At 43.6% G+C, this 21,945-nt stretch overlaps 1 protein-coding gene across 3 annotated transcripts in view; it reads left to right on the plus strand.

Annotated features, from left to right (window-relative positions):
* Nucleotides 1-21,945, plus strand: part of ADGRL3 (adhesion G protein-coupled receptor L3) — an 807,408-nt gene that overhangs the window by 555,729 nt on the left and 229,734 nt on the right. For all 3 annotated transcript variants that reach the window (XM_044305816.1, XM_044305825.1, XM_044305834.1), the window contains exons 20-21: nt 2,280-2,405; nt 4,364-4,460. In XM_044305816.1, coding sequence (XP_044161751.1) covers nt 2,280-2,405; nt 4,364-4,460 — 223 coding nt within the window. The remainder of the gene's footprint in view (nt 1-2,279; nt 2,406-4,363; nt 4,461-21,945) is intronic.

The following is a 21,945-nucleotide window of genomic DNA, read 5'->3' on the forward strand; positions in this document are numbered from 1 at the left end:
GATAGGGAATGCCATTGAGAAGCAATATGGATCCTAGCAGCAAGCAAGATAAATTGGGCCAATTTGAATTTAGCATTTGTTAATTTAGATGGCTTGTCACCAAGTAGGAAGATCGAGGGTGTAGGGGGGAGGGTGTGCCCCAACAAGGATGAGAGCAGATCACAAATGCGACCCCACATCCTGGAAGCTATGGGACATGTCCACCAGGTATGGAACATCGTGCCCTCCTGTCCACAACCCCGGAAGCAAGTAGAAGGGACCTTTGGGTAGAAGTGATGTAATTTGGCCGGCACCAGATATGTCCAGTGAAGGATCTTAATTGAGGTCTTCGCCAGAGTAGTTTGCCACGACCCCGTGGAGAGTGTCTGGGAGCGTTGGTGCCATCTAGATACACTGGATTCCTCTAATAGATCAGCCTCCCATTCCAACATATAACAAAGCTTAGAGTCCTCTGGGGGTGCAGTGAGGGTAGAATAAATCCGGGACAGTAGACCCTGCTTATATAGAGAGAAGGACATTAGCCTTCTAAAAGGTGTATAATCAATTTTATGGGAACCATTCTTTAGGGAATGGAGAAAGGAGAATGTCTCCAGACATTGAACTGTTCACAAGCTGGTGGGGTGAATTTCTCAATGAAATCAGGCATAGTTAGGATTTTACCCCGCACTAGGAAATCCCGGAGGGAGCACAATTTTTTTTTCAACCCACCACGAAAAGGCCCCAGATTGAAGTCCAGAGGAGAAAGCCGGGTTACCCAAAGGGTATTTAAGGGGGACACTTTGGATTGGAGAGAGCATTTGAACCTAATGGATCTCCATAGGAGCAAAGCGTAATAGGAGAGCTGGGATTTGGTACGGAGTGAAGAGGGTAACGAGGAGGTGGTCCAAATAAGGGCTCTCCAGGAGAATGGCCTCAACAATGATTGTTCAAGGGTAACCCATATAGGTTGAGCTTGTGCAGAGAGATGTGTCAAACAGTTGAGCTAATCTGGCTGCCCTGTAATACTGTGCTAAGTCTGGCACTGAAAGGCCACCATGAGCCTTGTGGCGACACATAACAAGTTTAGAAATGCGAGCTCGTTTATGGGCCCAAATAAATTTAAGGATGTCAGCCTGGAGAGCCCCTAGATCAGACGCTGGGACTGGGATCGGTAGGGTGCGAAATAGGTATAGTAGCCGCGGAAGAACCACCATTCTCACTATATGTATCCTACCCACCCAGGACACTGGAAGGGATTCCCATGTCTGCAGGTCTTTCCGTATCTAAGTGAACATGGGGAGATAATTATATTTATATAGAGTGTTAAGTGTTTTGGTTAGCGATATGCCCAAGTATGGTAGGAAGTGCAGGTTGTGTAGAAATGGGAACCCGTTCTGAAGGGTCTCACAGATCCGAGAAGTGACATTACTCAACAAAAGTTCCGATTTGGATTGGTTAACTTGTAGGCCTGACGCAGCTGAGAAGGACTTGAGAAGGGACAAAAGGGAGGGGAATGAAATTATAGGGTTGGTGAGTGTTAACAAAAGGTCATCGGCAAAAAGGCTCAATTTATACTCCACACCCCTAGCAGAGATCCCTGTTATGTCTGGATGAGATCTAATCTTTATCGCTAATGGTTCCATAGCTAAAGCAAAAAGGGCTGGGGAGAGAGGGCAACCTTGGCGTGTTCCTCTAAAAATTGGTATGGACGACGGATGCAAGGAAAGTAATTTGAGGCTAGCTTGAGGCGAAGAGTACAGAGCTTGAATAGTGGCGAGGAAAGGGCCTCTAATGTTGAAATGAGAGAGAGTCCGCCAGAGATAGGCCCAGGAGACTGTGTCAAAGGCCTTCTCTATATCCAGCGCTAATAAAGCTACTGGAGTTGCAGTCCTGTTCGCCTCATGAACTAGGCGCAAGACTTTCCGTATATTCTCCCCACTTTTATAGATGCCCGAAAGCTGTTCATAACTCTTTGACACTTATGTCCCTTTAAGCTGTATGGAGAATATTTTATCCTAAAACCCAACTACACTTTTTACCCAGATCCTCAGAATCGATTACCTGTTTGTCCCATCTAATTAACTAAGGGATTAAACTAGAAACAAAAGCAAATTACTAAAAATAGGACCATTTTACTGAAAATGCAGTATTCCAAAAGTGCCCCTGTCCATGAAAGGTTTAAAAATTGAAACAGAATCTGACTTTATGTGCTATGGACAAATCTTGCAAACTATCTTGCAGTCATTGTTTCAAACATCATTGGAAATTATGTTAATATTTTTTGCTTATGCTATTTTTAGGTGCGTAAAGAATATGGCAAATGTTTACAAAGTCATTGCTGTAGTGGCAAAAGTATGGAAAACTCAGTTGGTTCAACCAAGACATCAAATTCTCAAACAACTGGAAGGTATTCCACTGGAACACAGGTAAATAATTACATAGCAATAACTGTGTGTTGTTTTATAGGTCCCCATTATGCACTTGATGACTAGAAAAGTTAAATTTTAAGTATTATGGACTTACGCAAGCGCCTTTGTCCAATTTTTGGTCTTCAAAAAATGGAGCATTAAAAAAAAATTGATAGCTTCAATGTGCAAAGAAAAGGCAGCACTAAAATACAGTGCTCTATTATTTCTGAAGCCAGTGTTTTAGTGAGGACAAAATATAGGAGATTGCTATAAACCTCTAAACCCGAAATTGAAGACGTCATCGGCTCAGGGGCACCGAGGAAGTGCTGAGGAAGCGAGCGTCCTTCTCTCAGAGCGCCTGCGCCGAATGAGGACATGTAAGGCGCAGGCGCAGGATTTGAATTGCAGACAGGGCCAGCCGGAGGAGGAGAGCGCTCGCTGGCCCTGTCAATCAACAGGAGGAGGGGGCATTTTTTTGAAAGGAGGATGAGGCGGTTACCAGCAAGTAACCGCCCTACTTGCTGGTAGCGAGGTAATTAACATATTATAAAAGTGCGGTTTTTAAAGAAACGAAGCCACATAAAAAGGTAAGAGCACTATATATTGAATAATCGCACTATAAGGATTAAAAAATCCAGTATGGACAGGAAAGACAGTGTGACGGTGAATGATGTTTGTGTGCCTGGTGTGAAAATTTTATGCTATGCTCTGGACGCTGGTAAACATCTGGGTCATGGCGTCAGCAAAATAGCCTTATGACGTGCAGAGGGTTAATTTTCTATTAAACCATATGTTACAATCGGAGAGCAAGTATGATCTGATTGATGGGGAGGGGGATTGATTACACGCACAGAAGTCCATATTAGGTTTCGCCTACATCTGTATTGGGTCCGTCAGGAGCCTCCATTGCAGACTCTGTAAGAAATATGGAACAGAAAAGTGCAGCATGCTGTGCTTTCTTGTCCGGTAAAATGCTGGGTTTTCTAATGGAAACCAGATCACATTACAGCCAACGTGTCCATCAGGTGGCATTTATTTCCGTCATTTCATAGAAATGCCTCTCCAATTTTTTTAATTGTTCTTTTGCTACAGTAAATTGGATGGTTTTGTGACACTCAATTTATAGAGTATATTAAAATAATGTGTTAATTAATTTAATATGTGGCATATTTATTTATTTTTTTGCAATTACTAAGAAAATTATACTTTTTTTAATGCTTTTAAAAACATACAATTTTCAGGTATATACAGATATATCTGTAGATGACAGGATATTGTGCAGGTCCTTTGGCTCAAGTCCTGGCCAAGACAGAAAAAATTATAGAAGAAAAAGGATAGAATAAAGGTTAAAGTGGTTCTGCAGTTTGTTTAAACTGATGATCTATCCTCTGGATAGATCATCAGCTTCTGACTGGCAGTTTGAGAAGGCAGCCGCGCTCCAGCAGTGCAGCCGCCTTCACTGTTCACCGCTGGCCCAGTGACGTCACGACTATTATCAACTGGCCTGGGCGGGGCTAAGCTCCATTAAAGTGAAAAGAGCTTAGCCCCGTCCACGCTAGTTGATACTAGTCGTGATGTCACTGGGCCAACGATAAACAGTGAGAAGGCCGCTGCTCTGGTGGAACGCGGCTGCCTTCTCAAACAGCTAATCAGTGGGGGTCCCGAGTGTCGGACCCCCGCCGGTCAGTTGCTGATGATCTATCCAGATCATCATGTAATCTGCATCGTGTGTAGGTAGCCTTATTTTGTTTCTCTTAATCAGAGCGATAAAAACGTACAGATTTGAGGTATAACTTCGTCTTGCATGGCTTTTTGGACACATTTCAGCATAACAGCCATGTTTGTTTCTACTACCCTCACACATTGAAGATGGATTGCAGTACCTCAGAAAAAATATTCAACTACAACATATAAGACACTCTAAAGATATTTGAATAAATTCTCATATTGTCATTTAATTGTGCTTTCTCTTTTAGAGCCGGATTCGTAGGATGTGGAATGACACAGTGAGAAAGCAATCAGAGTCTTCCTTCATTACTGGAGAAATAAACAGCTCAGCTTCCCTTAACAGAGGTGAATACCATTACTGTCAGATTCCTGCCTTTATAATGTGTTTTGTTGTTTTTCAAAATTTTTACTCTGCTATCCAGGCAGAATAATGCTATTAAAGAGGTTTTCCAGGAACCAGCAGGTCCATAAAACCACCTTTTACACATGATACATCTGTAGGAGAAAATTTGCAATATACTTATCATTCCGAAGTTGCATTCATCAGCATCTCAGAGCATCCCGGCCAAATGATGCTCCTCTTCTGAAAATCCTAATCCACCGACATAACATCCTCTCCCTTGCACATGCACAGATGTGGTACGTTGAAGAGTTTGTGCAATCATCAGGAGAGGAACCGTTCTGGACCTGTCGACAGTGGAAGTGACTTCCTGTTCATGGTCTAGCTGAAATCCTGGTAAAAGACACTTGTGGGAGCAGGATTTTTAGAATAGGAGCATTACATGACTGGGTTCCTGATAGGCCGATCCATCTAACTTTGGAACAATATGTTTATTACATGCTTTCTCCTACAGACTTGTTAAGTGTAATTAAGGTAGGTTTGCTGAACCCGCCGAGTCCTGAAAAATCCCTTTAAACTCATTAGCAAATATTGCATAAAATGGAGTCTTTCAGCAGTTTTGACCTTGAAAACCGCTGACAGAACTAGTTAGGGGCTGGGGATTGTGAGACAAACATACCTTCTGTGGAGCTTTTATGATCATGAATATGAACTTTTATCTTTCCAGTGCACTTGAGATGGAGCTTCACTGTAAAGTTCACACTGTTCTCTGCATTGAGCTGCTTCCCAGCCCCTCCCCTCTGCTCTGAGTGACAGCTGCAGCATCCAACCAAAAGCGTCACAAAAAATATGTTTCCCAGCTCCCCCAGGCCTTACACAGTGCGATCAGCAGGTTTGCATGGTCAAAACTACTGACAGATTCTCTTAAATATGTGCAATTTGAAACCAAACTGTAACATTCAGTAACATGCTGTCACATAATAGAGTCTGACCGATCAGTTTCTCTACAGAATAAATATGAGTAACTAGGATCAGCTAAGCAGTTGTTATAGAGTGAGGCAATATAACTGCTTGATACAGTAGGTTATTGCTTCCATTGTATGCTTTAACGTCAATTTTCAGGTAAGAACATGAGGATAGCTGAAATAAGGTAAGAAGATATTTATGTGTAGAAAGTGAACAATGTGTATTCTGGTAGCCAGATTTACCATTACTTTGTTGTACTATTGTTTTTAAGGACAGGTTTTTTTTGGGGGGGGTTTTAATAGTTATGTCGTAAATAGTGTGGCATGGTGCCAGGGTAACACCGCAGCACATTTTTTAAAAAGCCAGAGCAAGGTATAAAAGCTTAAAAAGGGTCTCCTGGGATTGTCTTGTTTACCAGGAGTAAACAGTTCCCCTGGCCCTCTACTGAACCTTGCAGTGAACCATGGAAGCAGACAGGAAAACACTAGCAGCGTGATCACGTAACTAACACTGCATCACATCAGCCGCTCATCTCTAGCAGTCAGCCTCACACACAGGTAGACCGCAACACTAGCATCATCGGCAACCTAGTTATGTGACTCGGTTCAATGGTAATTAATACTGCAGCGCTGCCCCTTCAGTGTCTCCACCTCCAGGGCCATACAGCAGCGAGCTCAATGTGATGCCAGCGCTCTTCAGTCCCTAAATGAAAGATCTGTCTATGTTAGTCATCTTGCATCCCCAATGGTGCAGAAGAGGTGGAGTTATGGAAAAGAGTCAGTCACACACAGCACGCCTTCCCGAAAAAAATAAATGCTGAAAGAGTCTGGATAGGAAAGGAAGAATTTGGAAAAGAAGGAAGGAGTTTGGAGGAGCATTAGATAAGCATAGAAGCAAAAAAATAAATGCTGAAAGAGTCTGGATAGGAAAGGAAGAATTTGGAAAAGAAGGAAGGAGTTTGGAGGAGCATTAGATAAGCATAGAAGCAAAAAAATAAATGCTGAAAGAGTCTGGATAGGAAAGGAAGAATTTGGAAAAGAAGGAAGGAGTTTGGAGGAGCATTAGATAAGCATAGAAGCAAAAAAATAAATGCTGAAAGAGTCTGGATAGGAAAGGAAGAATTTGGAAAAGAAGGAAGGAGTTTGGAGGAGCATTAGATAAACATAGAAGCAAATTGATTAAAAGAAGTGGAAGGGACAGTCAGGTGGAAGAAGAGGAGAAATTGGAGAAAAGAAAACTAAAATTTGGTCCCAGTACTAAATTGAACAATCCATAATGTTAAAAAAATCTTTACATATAATAATAAAAAATAAAAATAAAATATTTCCTGTTTTTGTGCCCCACATAATATAGTAATTAGCCCAAGTTCACACGTCAGTTATTTGATCAGTTATTTCCATCAGTTATTGGGAGCCAAAAGCAGTAGTGAAACCTTGTATAATGGATAGATCTACACCTGTTCTGTGTTTTTTGCCCAAACCTGGTTTTGGCTCCCAATAACTGATGGAAATAACTGACCAAATATAAGGCCTTGACTGACTTTGTCTATAAAGTCGCCACCAGGAAGCCATACAAGCATCTACTGCAATCCCCATTTCTGTGTTTCCTCCTAATCCTGCAGTGGCAGTAGGGGGCAGTCTGGTTCACAGGAGGTAGCAGCTGGCAGCAGGACTGCACCTTCTTGCTTAGTACAGAACTGTGATTAGGGGGTACTGTGCAGTCATGGGCTTAGGACCAGGCACGTCCCTGTTTACACTGTGGCTGCTTGCTGTACGTCTGATGATGATGAAGTCTCACAGACATGAGGTGTCATGTCATACTCCCTGTACTTATCTCCATCTGCAGTGGGGTGCAGTGTGCTGGCACTGAGGTTATTTTATGTTCGGACGGGCGAGTCCCTCACAGTTTTTTAAAAGGGGTAATGTGGGGTACATGGGGGCTGATCTTATTTTGTATCATCAGCTGTTACTACACTACTACTCTCACCATGCCAACACACTCTAGAATTGTTCCAGCTTTCTGCTGGTAGTAGTTTAGTACCAGCTGTTCAGCCACAGATTTGAAAGCATGTACTGTCTGCATTTCTATGGCCACTGTTGTTTCAACCAACTTCTGCTAATCTGATGGTCAGTGTAATTGCAAAATACTTTATTTACATACAGTAAATATCTTCTACCAAAAAAATAACTTCAAACTACCTGTAGGGGTCTCCCTAAGGTCTAACGAGCTATCCACCGCCTGTTGTCTAGTGTAAGCGGTCTCAGAGACAAAATACAGGAAGTGGGACCCTGTCCTAGCAGATCCTGTCTCTACCCATCACATTATCCTAAGGGCCCATTCAGACGGCCGTAGTGCAATTTTCTGAACGCACATGGCCGCAACCATAATAGAAAATGCCTATTCTTGTCCGCGATTGTGGACAAGAATAGGACATGTTCTATCTTTTCTCCGGAGCCGCGGTACGGAATAATGGATGCGGACAGCACACGGGGTGCTGTCCACATCTTTTGAGGGCCCATAGAAATGAATTGATCCGCAGGCCTTCCACAAAATTGCGGAACGGGTGTGGATCCGTTCATACGGCCGTGTGAATGAGCCCTTAAAGTAAGTGAAGCTGCCCTTCTCCTCTTATACCCTACAAATTGGTTTGGGGCAATAAATCCTTGTTTATGCAAGTGATTTGCTGCCCAGAAATGATAATTTTGGGTGCCACATCGACAACGCTTTCACTTGATCATTGGGTGACCAGCAGTAAAATCACACTAGCCGGTTATTAGGAACGATCGTTTTAATATTTGTTCCTTATAACTGGCTCATGTAAAAGGACTTTAAGTCACATATCAAATAAGCAGTGAGCTGTGGGTCAGAAGTCCTGACAACTACTACTGAATATATACTCATATAGTGCAAAAAACTAAAAGACACTTGTTCCAGCCAACTGACAGTATACTGCAGGGCTGGAAAGGTGATACAAGTGGCATGGTGCTGTCTACTGTATCCAATGGGCTTAATAATTTAGTGGAGTTATAACACTCTAATAATGATTACAGGCAGGAGGGAGAGGTGGGCACCAAGTGAGGGGCACCACATAATACACATATATATATATATATATATATATATATATATATATATATATATATATATATATATATATATTCGATAAATCATGGGATGTAACAAAAATGCAGCACTACATCACCCAGAATGAGCTTGGCCCCCACTGTCATATTACTATAGATGCTACACTTACAGTATATGTAGCATCACTACACAATCATGGGCTTAGATACATCTATCATGCAGTACTAGATCACACAGGATAGACTTAGATACTAAGTCACAGCATTACATATGATATGGCATGACCTCAGATATATCTTTACATGGTCCACTTGATCACATGTAACCGTCACCAACGTACACTGGTCTGGGGGAATTAAAGGGGTTGTCTCACTTCAGACATTGGTGGCATATCTCTGTGTGTGCTTGGCATGCACTGCCACCTCCATTAATTTCTATGGGAGCTCGGCTATTTATGGGACTGTGGCTATTTCTGGCAGACTCAGCTATTTCTGGAGATCCCCCCCCCCCCCTCCATATTGATTTACAGGTCAAGGCATCTTGCTGTCAAGCTCCCTCCTACGCTGTTGCTCAGAGTATCGCCTCCTCTTTCAGGTGTACTCAGACGTCTGTGGCGCATGCACAGTTGGGTTCTGCATTGCTCAGGTAGCAGTAGCAGATCCTCTGCGCTTGCATTGATGCTCAGAGAAATGGTGCAGGCACAGGAGTGACACGGCCAGGTGAGGAGTCTCACATCCCACCTGACCCTGTCAATCAAGGTGGAGGGGGGAGTCTCCTAAGCAGAGGGGACAGCCACACCCTGCTCCAAAAGCCTGATTTTGAATGGATTTGATTAGTTAGAATTGATTTACTCATCAGTATTTAGGAGCCGTGTTTTGCCAGTCCGTTCCTATGCTGCTAATTTGGCTTTTCACAGCTGAGGCATATGAAATGATATTCTCTGATATGGACACTATGGCTATTTCAAGCGCTGCAGTGTATTACACAGCCAGTCCCCACCTGCTCACAAGCTGGAAAATGTGATGATTCATTGCCCAATGTTTAACAGTTCTATGAAACTTTTATGTGGGTCAAATGCTCATTGCACCCCATAAATCTTGATGGATTGTGTTTCAAAACTGGGTTAAATTTTGGGGGACTTCGCTATACTGGTACCCCAAGGGCTCTGCAATTGTGACATGGAGGCCAAAAAACATTGCAAAAAAAAAACTGTCATCCCAAACCTAAAATGGCAGCCCAAAAGCAGATCTAATCCTGGTAGTTTTTAATGTTTTGGCCGTGTGACAGCTCCCCTTGTTTATCATTGCCACTACCCTGCTCCTCTGACGTTATCACTTCTTCACCACCCTCATCTGGTTCCCAGGTCCTTCCACAGAATCATTCTCATCACCCCAGCACTTTCTCAGACTTGTAAAACGCAAGACATGTGCAGAAGAATTAGAATTTAGGGTTTAGAGGCTATGTACACCTTTTGGAGGCAATTTTTGTTTATGATTGCATTTTATTCATTTTTGACTAAAAATCATATTTTCAGTTGGCCTTTATTAAAAATATTGAGCCATTCTGTCACAAAGGGTTAACAGTTTTTCTAGCTGTGTGAATCCTACTTTCACTTTGTGCAGGTCATCTAATAACCCTTATCTATGAACCACTAAAAGGTCATAAACACTCATTTAAACCGCATTCTTATCAGTAAGGTAAGGATTGAGCTTCAATGAGTGTTTATAATGTCAGGAGCAGAGATCGGAAGTCCATCTGCTCCCCAGATGACAGAAAATATAAAAAATCCACAGGCTGCTGCTAGAGCATGTCAGCTCTGTACAGAAAAAAGGATCCCATGTTTTTAATAAAGACCAATTGAAAAAAATGTTTTAGCTCAAAATAAGTACAATGCCCCCAAAGGTGTACATAGACTTTAAGATAAGCCTTTACTGTGAAACCAGCAGTAAACAACGAATAGACTTAGAACAGCAGAAAGCTAAATTCAGCAAACAATTCTGGGCTAACCCTGTCTACATCTGCTCCCTGTGTGAGGGGATTTTCCCTCTCTCACACGTAGGCTCTCAGGATTCACACTGCACAATATACCTTTCAGTAACAGGTTAATACCTGGGGCTGCTTATGAAGTGTCCAGAACAGTAACTGAAAATGGAACTTGGTTACTTTCACAATATCACCCAAGCATTGTGCTACGTTCGCTACCCGTCCTGAAGAGAAGCTCCGCTCACCATCTGTTGGTTGCACGTATGTGTCACTATGGCTGATGGCCCTCAAGTGGTCCTCTATGGATTCCCTGTTGATACGAGGCAAACACTATCCCACTGTCGGGAGCTACCACAGCAATGCAACTCAATTCTCTTCAGGGTACAGTTCTTACACCCGTGTCCTTTATACTTGGGGACTTAGACTCACTCTGTGCTGTAATCCCGGCTTGTGCTGAGATTATGTTGTGCAGCTCATATTTGGTGCCAGCTACTCCCACCTAAAACTGCAGACACCTCTGTTGCTGCCATCTCTCTGCTCAGGGCATGTTGGGGACTCGCCTCCTCCCACACAGTAGCAACAATTCCTGCCAGGCTCAAAAACCTTCCCTTGTTTTCTCCTGAACTTTGGTTTCACCTCATTGTGACACACTGACCTTACATACTCTGGCAGGCTTTGCATGCAGGGGAAGGGCAGCTTCTTTGGTGAAACAAACTGATATATCATGGATTCCTTGCTGCTGCTCTACCACCACGGTTACCGGTGCCACTACCACCACGTTTACCGGTGCTGGTGCCTCCCAACTTTTTGGATGGTCAAAGAGGGACACTCATGGTTAATTGTGTGAAAGATCAATTTTTCCAGCATATTTTTGCACTTCAACGGCACATAATAAATCAAAATGGCATTAAATAATAAATGAATATACAACGTGAGCTCTACTATATAGATAGGATCCGGGCAAACACTTTCTGGATCAATATTGTAAATGTAATAATGCAAATCTATACCTGAGAGGAAAAAGAGGGACATTTTAGGAGCAAAGAGGGACAGAGGGACTTGGGTCAAAAAAAGGGACTGTCCCTCCAAAACAGGGACACTTGGGAGGTCTGCCATTGCTACAAGTGCTGCTGCCACCACCAATAAAGCTATATATTTCAGTCATCATGTCGTCCTCCTTGTCATTGCTATCCAAAACTGATTGTTCTCACCAGGGACAGACTGTGAATTGATTGTGGCCATACTTTGCACGTTGTAGGAGAACCAAAGAGCACAGTACAGCACAATATATTGCCCCAGGAGCACCAGATACCATAGTGCAGCACAAAATACTGCCTCAGCAGAGCCAAATACCACAGCTCAGCATAAAATACTGTACTGTAGTGTTTCTCCTAGGATGATATATTGTTCTTCTGGAGTAGTATTTTGTGCTGCAATGTAGTATTTGGTTCTGTTGGGGCAGTATTTTATACTGCACTGTGGTATTTGGTTCTGCTGGAGCAGTATTTTGTGCTGCACTATGCGATTTGGTTCTGCTGCAATACCAAATACCACAGTGAATAACCGAGAGATAGTGTTGAAACCAGAACTCTCCCTTTTAAGCCTGAGGATGGATCAGATCCCAGGAGAAGGGCGTTGGGTTGTGTCTCGTGTGCTGGAAGCTACAAATCTAGTGAATTGGAAACCCCCGATACCACCCGATCCGGCAGAAATCCTTATTTGAGTTAACACATATTTTCTTGGTGAAAAACATTTACCTCTACAGGGCAAAGCAGAAGAAATGTGTAATACAAGATGGAAGAGGTAGGTAGGAAGGTATTATTGTGAGTAGGTCTAGTTGTCCATATTAGCCATACAGTATAGTACCAGCTGGTCCCTTAAATGGTTTGCCTCACTTCAGCAAATGTAATCTAGCAGTGATAGCTGTGCTTTGCACACTATAGGAAAAAGCGATGGCCTATGCGCACTCCGGTCATACAGGCCACCAGAAAGGTTGACACCTTTTCATATTGTGTGCTGCATTGGCACTGTTGCTCGATTGCATAGTGATTGTAACCATGGATGTAAGCAGTGTATAATGGGATAAAAAATGAATCCAGCCAGCAAAGGAGGCAATATGGACAATCACAATACATCAATAAGTGCCTTGTATTAACTTTCTCTACATGATAAATGGCATTTGCTGAAGTTAGACAACCCCTTTAAATATTGGATATTAGTTACAGAGGATATTAGTCACTGAGTACCGCCCACATGACTCATATGCATAAAAAGAGCAGAGGTTTAAATGCATAAATTACAAGTTTCCCCTGAATCTTTTCCTGCAAAATTGTATATGAATTTGCTCAGCTCCTCCTGCTCTATAACAAACTGCCTGAAGATTGTACTGCATTTCGTGTTGACAGGTTCCCTTTAAGTCACCTGTCGCTATGTTTGAAATTGTTTGCTGGCACAACTAAGAAGTACAGGGTGCTATTTAACCTTACCATACATATATGGAGTACATAAAAAGGAGCAGAAGTACAGTAAAGGTATAGAAAGCAAGCACACCACAATAAACATGTAAATAACATTAAAATCACACAAGGGTATGTAAAAGGCACTAAGGGGGTGCCATGATGAACACAACCCTCAAACCAGTCCCCCACAACAATAAATCAGTAAAGCTGCTGAGCTACGCAGAGGGTAAACAATAATGTAATAATAAAGGTAGTACAAGAACTAAGGAATAAAGTGCACCATGCTAAATTACACCAAAATAACAAAAATTGCAGAAGCAAAATTAAATAAAGTCCTAAATGATCATTCAAAATACTACACAATAAATTGGCAACGTACTGACTCCCATATGCAGCTAGGCAGGGAACTGGCAAAGCAGCCCACACGTATGACCAATGGATTCAGTATGTGGTGGAAAAGGTGGATAATTTACTGAAAAAGGCTGGTGATGACCCAGCTATCGTGGCACATGTTGGAAACTTGGGATAAATGCAGAATACATGGTATGTAGAGGATCCTTCAGAATAATTTTAAAGAACTAGGTTTTTCCATGTTTGTTTTTTATTCCCTGCTTTCCCAGAGCTAAAACTTTTTTCTATGTTCACATAGACATATGGGGCTTGTTTTTTTAGTGGGACAAATTGTACTTTGTACTATCCATTTTGATTTTAATAGCAGAGATGTTTTGGGATGCGGAGTTGCCTATGATCTTTATTTATTTTTAACTTTTTTTCCCTCCTATTTAAGTTCCTGGGGGACTTTAACATGCAATCCTCATATCAATTCTCTTATAGACTGCAACCCAGAGGAGATTCGCTATGTTCTTATGGAGCCCTGCCATAGGCAGACTTCCATAGGAATATGGCTGTGGTAAGCCTCAGAGCCTCTAGCAGGTTCAAGGCTACAGCAAGGAACGAACCGCCCTATTATCTCTGCATGGGGGTCAATTGGGCCCCAGGCCCTCTCAATTGATCAAGACATCTGATGGTTTAAATGTTTCTGATTGGTCTCATCTCCAATTACAACCATTAGCTCTGGGTGTCTGTTGCTCTTAGTGTCATCTGAGTGGGCGCCATGTTTAAATGCCCAACTTCAGTCATACATGTACAGGTCAGAAAGAGGTTAAATAAACGCAAAAAAAACAAAAAAATCAGTTTATATTAAGGTTAAGATCAGGGGTTATCTGTAAATATAGTTTTTTAGTGTTATTATTAATAATTACTTTATTAGTAGCAGTATATTATTAGTTTGTTTTTACCACTATTAGGCCTCTTGCACATGAACGTATTTTCATTCCGTTTCCGTTCTGTTTTTTTTTTGCAGACCGTATACGGAACCATTCATTTCAATGGGTCCGCAAAAAAAATGGAAGGTACTCTGTGTACATTCCATTTCTGTATTTCCGTTCCGCATTACGGACAAGGATAGTACTGTTCAATTAGGGGCCAGCTGTTCCATTCTGCAAAATACGGAATGCACATAGTTGTCATCCGTATTTTCTGCGGATCTGTTTTTTGCAGACCGCAATATACATACGGTCATGTGCAAGAGGCCCTAGGGTCCATTCACACGCCCGTAGTGTATTACGGATCCACAAATTGCGAATCCGCAATACACCAGGCCAGCACCCCTATAGAAATGCCTATTCTTGTCTGCTATTGCAGACAAGAATAGGACATGTTCTATTTATTTCGGGAGCCGCGCACCGGAAGTACGGAGTACAATGTGTGCTGTCCGCATCCTTTCTGTCCCCTTTGAGAATGAATGGGTCCGCACCCGTTCCGCAGAATGGATGCGGACCCATTCTACGGACGTGTGAATGGACCCTTAGTGTAATGGTTAGCTTGCCAGTTTAGCAGAAGCACTACCATGGTCAGGCTCTAAGCAGACTATTCTGGTTTTCAGAAGCTAAGGGGCTGCAGCTATTCACCCTTTAACCCTCTATACATGGGTCTAGACTTTGTTACTGTGAGTCTACAGGTTGTGCCTTTATAGTAGTGGATGACTGGGGGGAGCAAAATATGAGAGTAAAGTAACCTAACAATGTAGAGGGGTTAATCATGGGTACTAGAAGAGTAAAACATCAAAATGAAGCCCAGATCAGAGGCAGCAGGGTCAAAACCAAAAAGGAGGAATAACAAATTACAGAATGGCAGATAGATTGGAAGTCAGGTAGTCTGAGGTCAAAACACAGTGCAGGTTTTGTTCCAAGAGAGTAGTCAATGAAATACGGAGTCAAAATAAGTAGAATAAATGCAACAAGCGTACCAGGTAGTAGGGAAAATAACTGGCACTGACAGTACAACAGATCTGATTCAAGTACAGCTTGATCAACTCCCTGATCCTCTGGTGATCTTCGTGATTGGCCATCCATCCAGATTTTTGGATTACCTGAGCAGTCGGAACCGGTGATTGGCTTGGTGATCGTGCTTCTGAGTACTTGGCACCTGCCATTCCCGCTGGTGTCACTGTGACAGATCAACAGAAATTTATTGCGTGATTGTACTCACAAGCGCAGCTTGTTATATAGGCACATCATATACACTCCACGGCTCTCCTCCTTTTCATCCTCCTTCACCACCACTAAAACATATAATCGCTCCAATAGTGAAGCACCACTAGCAAGGTCGGCGTATAAAAAGGTTTATTTTACTCACAAACATGAGATAAAACAAGCAGTCAGAGCTGTCTTTACAATTCTGCCCGACCCGGTTTTCGCTCCATGCTTCGTCAGCGGCGTCACCGTCCTCTTAATCACACATTTTATACCCTAACCTCCTCCCCCATAAAAATAATCTTATAAAATAAAAACATCATAAAACACTTATAACCAGCTGAATGGCAGTTCCTTATATAGAACGACCTCTTAAGCATTCTTTTTTCTGCTTTACCTGTTCTTACAGCTTCAAATTCATTCATTCATTCATTCATAGGTCCACTCGTAGTTACTCCCCTAATCAACACCCTTTTTCCTGATTGGTAGATGGCTGTTCCTACTCACTCCCACAGTACACACCTCCCTATTCTGATTGGTAAGTGGTGCCTTTTGTCCTTCCCACAACACTCACCTCCCTCTCCTAATTGGCTAACAATGAGTGGCCACGTACCACTCTTGCATTCGAATTACTCTATTCCACCAGGCACGATTTTAAATCTAATTCAACATTAAGTCCCTGCGGTTGGATGGTATTAAACTCATAGATCCATCTAACCTCCCGACGATCTATCTTTTTAATAGCATCTCCTCCTTGCCAGTCATTTTTTCACCACTTCTAACACATTTTTCAGTGCACTCCAATTTTTCCTGATGGCGTTTTTAATAGGACCTGCTTGTACTGTGTATTTAGTGAGAAAAGCAAATCTGAAGTTTTTCTTTTGTTCACTCACCAACCCTTTCTTTCCCCCACTTTCCTCAACTTAACGGCTACATCCCGCTAATTCTTCTTTACTATTTACCTTTTCCAGAAATCTATCTTGGATCAGGAAACTTTGCTCTTGAAACATTGCAGCATCAGTGCAATTACGGTGAACCCTCCCGATCTGGCCCCTTGGAATGTTTTTAAACAACGGGCCATAGTGGCAGCTGCTCAAATCAATGTAACCATTGACATCAGTTTTCTTTAAAGAAGGTCTTAATCTTGAGCCGCCCATCTTCCATGAATATTGTAAGATCGAGAAAGTTCACTTCCTTGTCACTGATGCTGCTAAAAAAACTCGATATTCCAATCATTAATATTCAACTGTGCAATTAATTCTTCTAAACCTCTTTTTTCTCCTTCCCATATAAGGAAACAGTCATCTATCAACCTTTGCCATACATTAAAGGGGTTATCCAAGTTATATTTATTGATGACCTATCCTCAGGATAGGTCATCAATATCAGATCGGCGGGGGTCCGACACCCGGCACCCCCTCCGATCAGCTGTTTGAAGAGAAGGCGTGCGCGGTGTCAGTGCTGCCTCCTTCACTGTTTACCTTCTAGCCATTGCATCTGCAGTGGTAAGCAGGTGTAATTACACCCAAGCCTTCCTATTGAAATGAATGGGACGGCTTGGGTGTAATTACACCTGCTTACCACTGCAGATGCAACGGCTAGAAGGTAAACAGTGAAGAGGAGGCAGCGCTGACACCGCGCACACCTTCTCTTCAAACAGCTGATTGGAGGGGGTGCCGGGTGTCGTACCCCCTCCGATCTGATATTGATGACCTATCCTCAAATATAACTTGGATAACCTCTTTAAGCTTACTAAACTCAGTCTGTTTTCCTAAAAAGGGGGTAATACTCTCTTTTTCCCATGCCGACATAAACACGTTGGCGAAACTGACTAGGGAAGAAAAAACAGCATTGAGGAATCTAGAATATAACAAGAGTATAGTGATTAAACCTGGCGACAAAAGGGGGGTGGGGGCTGGTAGTTCAGTTGGAAAGGCAGCTAGCGGATAAAAATACATATCAGCTATTGAAGATAAATCCCACTATGGAATATAAAAAATAACTTGACTCCTTGTTACAAAAAGGACATAGGAGGGAATTCTAAATAAATCAGGTAAAAGATCCAGACCCCAGCCTGCCGATTATCGACCCTACTCTGAGCTCGCTGGGCTGCCTCCATATGTTCCCTAACAAGCAGCAACACTGTCTCTGTCCGCTCTTGCATCTGGGTGACAGTCAATTACACTTTTATATGATGTGGGTTGTTGTTCCCACGCCTCTTTCGCTATGTCCAACAGACGCGAGGATATCGGCCATATAGCAGTTCAAAGGGCGAGAACCCAGTAGAAGCCTGGGGCCCCTCTCGCACTGCGAACATGAGATAGGGCAGACGAAGGTCCCAATCCCTCCCATCCTTAGACACCACTCTTTTTAACATGTTTTTTAATGTTTGATTAAACCTTTCTACCAGGCCGTCCGTTTGTAGATGATAAACGGATGTCCGTAGCTGTTATGTGCAGTAACTTACAGAGTTCCCTCATGACCTTTGACATAAAAGGAGTCCCCTGGTCAGTGAGAAACTCTTTAGGTAGTCCCACTCGGAGAAACATCTCAATTAACTCCTTAGCTATAAGTTTGGCCGATGTATGTCTCGGGGTCACCGCCTCCGGGTACCAAGTGGCATAGTCTAGGACTTCCAAGATGTACTATGCCCTCTAGCGGACTTCTTTGCTGGGCATATGAGATCCTTAGCGATTCGCTCGAACGGAACCTCGATAATCAGGAGAGGTACCAGACAACTACGGAAATGTGACTGGGGGCTAGTTATCTGGCAGGTTGGGCAAGACTTACAATATTCTTCTACCTAGCTGAACACTCTGGGCCAGTAAAACCTGTAGAATCCGGTCCTGCGTTTTCTGCCATCTCATGTGTCCCCCAAGAATATGTTGGTGGGCTAGCTCCAACATGAGCTTGCGATATGCCTTGGGCACCACCAGCTGTTCAATATGCTCACCCCGTAGTTGGTTTACCTGATCTAGCATCTTCTGATGAATCACAAAATGGTGAAACATCGACTCTGCCCCCTGTTGTTGAGGTTCACAATCAAATATTACAACATTTTCCCACGCCCGAGATAGTGTTGGGTCCCGGTGCTGTGCTGTACTGAAATTGTCACCGGAGACATTGAGGTCTGCCAACTCAGAACCCGGCGGCAAATCCTCCACGTCTTCCACCATTACACTCAGCGGGGTTGCCTCCCCCTCTTCTAGCACAGTGGCGGCCACCCCTACCACTGGCCCTTTGGTCTCAGGTTCCCAGGATTCCGGTTTCCCCCCTAAGCAAGGTCACTCTACTGGGGTTACACCTGTCTCACGGTATCAGGCCACAGTATCAGGCCACAGTGCCAGGAATCCCGGGAAGTCTCTCCCAATTATAAGTTCATAATGTAAATTGGTGGCGACAGCCACCTAGTTAGTCCACCTGCCGGCCACCATGGACAGACACACCAGGGCGGTGGGATAGTCCTTTAAGTCTCCATGGATGCACACAACCCCGACTTTTCGGTCAGTATAAATCGGCGGGCAGTACCAGGGCAGCTCTTACCAGGAGCACCAGACTCCCTGAGTCAAGCAGAGCCACCGCTAGAGTGTCTCCCACTTCCACCTCCATAGTTAGTATCCATGGGAGTCCTCCCTTATGTGGCCAGGCTCCTGACATCGCCAGCAGACCATCAGAGCTGGGTCTGCAGGGGGTACATTCCAGGCGGATTTTGCTGGCACCAGCCGCCGGGTCTGGGCTGGAGATTTCCGGGGTTTGTTTACCCCTGTCCCAAAAGAACCTCCCTGTAGATTCCTGGTATCCTCATAGCGCTCCACCAAGTCGACCATCTCAAGGGCATTAACAGGAGACACCTGGCAGATGCAGTGCTGGAGAGGGTACAGCAAAGTCCTCCAGAATACATCAACCAATAGACGGTCCAGCATAGCAGTGGAACTCAGCACGTCAGGCCGCAGCCATTTTTGCAACCGGTGTAACAGATCATAATACTGAGGTGTTGCAGGGTCAGCAGGGTAAACTCCCACTGATGCACCCGCTGGGCCCGGACCAACACATTCACCCCCAGTCTTCCCAGAATCTCACCCTTTACTGTCCTGTAATCGGCTGCTTGATCATCCGGTAAGTCGGAAAAAAACTGCTGGGGTCTGGATGCCAGGAACGGCGCGACGACCACAGCCCATTGATCTTGGGTTAGCTTTTCCCTCACGGCCACCTTTTCAAACACCACCAGAGAGGTCTCGACGTCGTCCGAAGAGGTCATTTTAGGGATCACTCCACGGACCGCTTTCACGTTCTGGGACGCTCCTGCCGCTTGTAAAGCCATCACATGCTGCAATAGCAGCTGGTTGGTTTCCTGCTGCTGATTATTAGCCTCCCGCTGCTGCAAGTTAGCCTCCACGAGGGCTTTCACGACAGCTTCTATTTTGTCAAGAGACACTGGTTGTAATCTCGCTGGTTTGATGTAAGACGTACAACCGTGCCCGGAAAAACAAAAAAATTTCGGCCTTCAGGCCAGCCTCACTGCGCTTGCCCGCATCCTCCACCAATTGTGGCGATTCGCTCTGGTAGGCAGGTTAGCGGACGCAGTATATAGGCAAAGGAGCAGGTTGTAAATCACTATTTAGTGTTTATTCACACTTGTAACATAACACAACAGTTACTTTTCAGGCTTGGTGCTTGTGCACACAGAAACACAAAATAAAGTTCATCTGGTATCCTGGATGTCACCTCAGCACAGAGATCTCCAGAGCTCCACTGTCAGAGGGAGATAATCCACACCACCTGACAGTGCTGGCTGTTTTTATTTTTATAAGCCTACCAAGACCCGGCCTGGCACATGGGGAGTAGTCACCTACCCAGCACTTTGACTACTCCCAGTAAGAGCTGTCCCGGATCAGTTATTTACAGCCATACTAAATAGCAAAGTGTCAATCAGCATTAGCTGCCGCTGAGACATGAAAATACCGGCTCTTACTTGACCAAGGCCAGGAACCTCGGTGACGCATACCTACCATCAATGATGACCCCTTGTACTTTCCTACAATATATATATACTTTAGGGCTCCATAATTGACTATAGAGCTGGCATAGAGCTCTGTCTTAATACCATCATTGTATTGCACTGTATTTTTGCATTGGCCCCACCTACCAGCAATCTGTGTACCATTATGGTTTCCTGTTTCCACTTAGTCTGCTTTCACACTCGCGTTTTGGCTTTCCGTTTGTGAGATCCGTTCAGGGCTCTCACAAGCGGTCCAAAACGGATCAGTTTGCATTCTAATGTATTCTGAATGGAAAAGGATCCGCTCAGAATGCATCAGTTTGCATCAGTTCCATTCCGCTTTGGAGACGGACACCAAAACTGAGCCAAACGGCACACATGTAAGTCAATGGGGACTGATCCGTTTTCACTGACACAATCTGGCACAATAGAAAACGGATCCATCCTCTATTGACATTTAATGGTGTTCAAGACGGATCCATCTTGGCTATGTTAAAGATAATACAAATGGATCATTTCAGAACGGATGCAGACGGCTGTATTATCTGAACGGATCTGTCCATGACGAATCCGCACAAAACACGAGTGTGAAAGTAGCCTTACTTGTGTTGCCCGTGCCTGCTGCCAGACCCACCTACAGTATTGTTATTGTCATGCTGTCTGGCAGAAACCACAGTAGAATTTTTATGTGCATCAGGTCCTTGGGCACTTTGGGCTCAGTTCTGCAGTCTGTTTAAATACAACGTTGGCCACAATGTGTGAACCTAGCCACACATTTGACATTGACTTTCTAGGAAATAAAAGTAAAGTTTGCTACTGTAGGGCTGTATTCACATGGGTCTATTCCCGATTTCAGTTTACTGTATATACTATACACAGACCTGCACTCCTTGGAGCAGGTAGATTCTCTTTCTTTACGGAGACCATGCCCTCCACAGACACTGCAATCCTCTCCTTCGACCAAACTCCTGCTGTTTAATGGGACGAGTTCACATTTCATGTGTTTTTATGTAAGTTATTAAATTGTCTTTGTGAGAATCCTCTAGTTGGTCAGTTTGTGCTATGTCCCTGTCTATCTTATGAGGTCAGAGTGCACGGAGGTTTCAGCCATTTGTGAGTACAGGCCATTTCCAAATAAACAGCAGGAGTATGGTGGTTGAAGGAGAGGATTGGGGCGTTTGTGGAGGGCGAAGTCCCCGTAAAGAAAGAGAATCTACCTGTTCCAAGGAGCGCAGGTCTGTGTATAGTATATAGACCTTAGGGGCACTTTATTTAATAATGTACCCCAGGGGGCCACATAGCAGTAATAACAATGCCTTTAAAGGTGCCTTTTACCAGGACCAATGAATGGAAAATTTTTAGGAACATTTGTATAAATGCTCTTACCCCATAATTGCAGTGTATCAATGGTACTGCCTATCACCCGACCATTGAGCAAACTGCTTGTTCATTGGTGATCGCATCT

The sequence above is a fragment of the Bufo gargarizans genome, chromosome 1 (genome assembly GCF_014858855.1).
Source record: "Bufo gargarizans isolate SCDJY-AF-19 chromosome 1, ASM1485885v1, whole genome shotgun sequence".
Lineage (NCBI taxonomy): Eukaryota > Metazoa > Chordata > Amphibia > Anura > Bufonidae > Bufo > Bufo gargarizans.